Genomic DNA, 2,999 nt, shown 5'->3' on the forward strand with positions numbered 1-2,999 from the left:
AGTTTAAAGTATATATATTTATATATATAAAGCTGTTAAACCACACCTCAATGTTAAAACCACACCTTTCAAACTATATGATGATTAATCTTTAGGGACTTGGAATGGGGGACATGGATAGGGAACAAAGGATGGAGGTGGAAACAGGGGATAGGAGATATGGAACAAGAGACATAAACAAGGGATGGACAAAATTGATCATGAGATGGTAATGTGATAATATGAGGTGTGGCTTTAATAAGCTCTTATACATATATATATATATATATATATATATATACTTTAAAATTGATATATATATACTTTAAAATTGATAATTCTATTTAGTTTGTGTGGAACTCAATGCTAGTGGGAAAGATTTGTTGCCATGCACAATCATTCTAAAACCTACTACATTCTTTGGAATCCTTTTAAAACCTCCAAACACATTCAAACATTCAAAATAAACTTCCATAAGAGGCTGAAGAAGCAAACGAGGTGAAAAATTCTATTGGAATTTTGTTGCATGTCTTGGATGAAGAAAAGTAGAAATATGAACTGAAAACGCAAGCTGGAATATGAGCCTCAACAACCACGCCTTATGGGAGCGTGGGAATAGTCTGAACTGGTCGAAGGCATGCTCCTCAGGCACACCAACGAACGACGGCTGACCTTCGTCGCCACTTCGTCCCCACTTCGTTTCTACTTCGTTTCTACTTCGTCGCCGTCCTCGTCGTCCACCATTGCGTTTCTTCCTCCATCCCGTAGACCTAATGCATTTTTTTTTCTCGTCTACTTCAAGCTTGCATTACTCCGCATCTCCGTCGCCATCATCCGCGAACAATCACGACCATTTTTGACGCATTGTTGACAACAGAGGTGAAGAGCGATTCTGCACACTGGGTTCTGGGTTTGTGAGGGTTCGTAGCAGATCTTTTGGCTATGGCTTCTTTAGTTGAGGAGATTTCTGCAATATGTTTTGGGTCTTGTTTGAAGAGCGATTGGTAGAATTTATTGGTTCTGTTTTAGGGAGCTGGGATTGATCCCGGTTGTGGATGTTTTGCAGCTGGAAGAAGGAGCGTTGAGCGTGTGATGGAAGCGATGTAGAGTTGTTGGGGTGTTGAGCAGTGGGAAGATGGCGGACCTAGCCAAGGAGGTGTCGACGATTGGGGGCATAGCAACAGTTTCAGTCCTGCATTCCTTCATCCCTACCCATTGGCTTCCTTTTTCGGTTGTGGGTCGCGCGCAGAAGTGGAGCATATCTCGCACTCTTCTTGTCAGTACGTTCCTTACCCTTCGAAGTCCATTTTTGTGAATACCCTTTAGTTTTTACATTGATAACTGAGTTGGTAAGTATTTTTCGAGTGCATGTTTCATTTTTGGGTGCTGTCTGAACTGCCTCGGTGAGAATTTTAGCGATCTGGTAGTCTTACTATCTCAAATTAGAGAGCAGTTTATTGAAACGAGCAGAGTCTGAGGCACAATTGATATTCCTCTAGTCAAATAGGAAGGTCTGGTTCTAATCGTCCTGTACTTCGATTCTTTTGTGTGAATTTGTACAACAGCTGTAGTTGTAGAAGAGATTCTTATTGCGAACCGAGAGTGGGACTTTGTCGCAAATAAACTGTTTCGTTGGGGCACAGTACTTTCGATTTGATAGAGTTACTCACATTTAGACATATTATGCGTCAATCGGTGAACATTCCCATCTCTGGTTTAAACTGTGAAGAGAATTTAAATGACATCATACTAAGTCATTTCTTGAGCCTGCACTATGAGATGTTTATATATTCATTTACTTATTTAGATGTGGATGACAGGAGGCACTCAGAAGAAATTAAATTTAGTAGATGTTGGTGACGTAAGCGATTCTGTTTTCCCTACATTGCAAGTATTGTGGCACTAATGCACATCGTGGGACGTGGTTACAGCTGCATTTGGTGCCGTGTGCCATGTCTTGTCCACTTCAGTACTGGGAATTGGCGCAATTTATATGGCAAATACTATTGCTGGAGAAGAAACTGTCCACCTGATTGCTTCAGTGATCCTCGTTGTCCTAGGAGCGACGTACATCCTCTTGCATTTCTCTGGAAAGGGTGGCCACGGATCCCATAACCATTCAATGGAAAAAATGGCAGTCGCTGGACTTATTCTACTGCCAGCACTCTCACCCTGTGCGACTACGTTGCCCGTGTTCCTTGCTGTGGCCAACGGGTCGAACGCCACTCTGGCTCTGGCCATCGGCGTTCTGTTAGTGAGCACGTTGACAGTGATGCTAACTTTGGTCACTCTCTCTTTCTATGGCGCCGCCCAGCTGAAGTTTCGCTCTATAGAACGCAATGACAAGTTGCTAGTGGGCACTGTGTTATGTGCAGTGGGCATCCTCACATACTTCTTCCATGACCACGACCACGAAGGTCATGGCGCCGTGGGAAACGTGGAGGAATTGCACAAATTAAGTGCGCATGTACATCATCACTAAGTGATTAATTTCTTTAGATTGGATTGAAATTCGTTGCTTCTTTGGTTTCATGCTATTGCCTAGTGGAGTGTGATGGAGATGTTCTCCTTATTGTTCGTTCTTGTGATATGTTGATTTGATAAGGAGTTCAGCGATTAGTTTTAAAGGGGAGATTTGAACTTTCGATGTTGGCACGAGACTGAGATGTGTAAACATTCAAAGCTTAAAGGCCCCTTTAGAGTATGAGTTGTACAGGCCATGTGAACGATTATAGTATACTTGGGATGTAAATAAAGTGAATCAATGACACCATTCTCAATCACTGAGAGAAATAAGATAGCAATTTGTGAAGGGAGTCATTTTCGTTTGTGCGCTCTGCAGTACCACATTTTGATGCTTGGCTAGGGAGAGCATCTTCCATGTTTTAGCATGTGCAAGATCAACCTCTGTCATAAAATCCAACTACAAAGATTATGGTGAAATAAATTATGCTGAAATATCAAGAATACCCTTGCATTTTTGATAATTGCAAATGTACCCTAAAATATGATAAGGTATT

At 41.7% G+C, this 2,999-nt stretch overlaps 1 protein-coding gene across 2 annotated transcripts; it reads left to right on the forward strand.

Annotated features, from left to right (window-relative positions):
• The first annotated feature begins 767 nt into the window (after positions 1-767).
• On the forward strand, positions 768-2,762 carry LOC112295803 (uncharacterized). 2 transcript variants are annotated; one of them, XM_024547760.3, is made up of 3 exons: positions 768-899; positions 1,046-1,259; positions 1,911-2,762. In XM_024547760.3, the coding sequence occupies exons 2-3, from the start codon at positions 1,115-1,117 to the stop codon at positions 2,459-2,461; spliced, it is 696 nt and encodes a 231-aa protein (XP_024403528.1). In that variant the 5' UTR covers positions 768-899; positions 1,046-1,114; the 3' UTR covers positions 2,462-2,762. The 2 variants fall into 2 exon arrangements, with proteins under 2 accessions (XP_024403528.1, XP_024403527.1); XM_024547759.3 differs by having other exon boundaries at positions 768-858.
• Positions 2,763-2,999: the final 237 nt, after the last annotated feature.

Source organism: Physcomitrium patens, chromosome 19, assembly GCF_059467195.1.
Source record: "Physcomitrium patens ecotype Gransden chromosome 19, ASM5946719v1, whole genome shotgun sequence".
NCBI lineage: Eukaryota > Viridiplantae > Streptophyta > Bryopsida > Funariales > Funariaceae > Physcomitrium > Physcomitrium patens.

Excerpts from the sequence above, each read along its gene's own strand:
- LOC112295803 (XM_024547760.3), top strand. The coding sequence starts at position 1,115 with ATGGCGGACCTAGCCAAGGAGGTGTCGACGATTGGGGGCATAGCAACA. Across the intron at positions 1,260-1,910 it reads ATCTCGCACTCTTCTTGTCA|CTGCATTTGGTGCCGTGTGC; the intron begins GTACGTTCCTTA and ends ACGTGGTTACAG.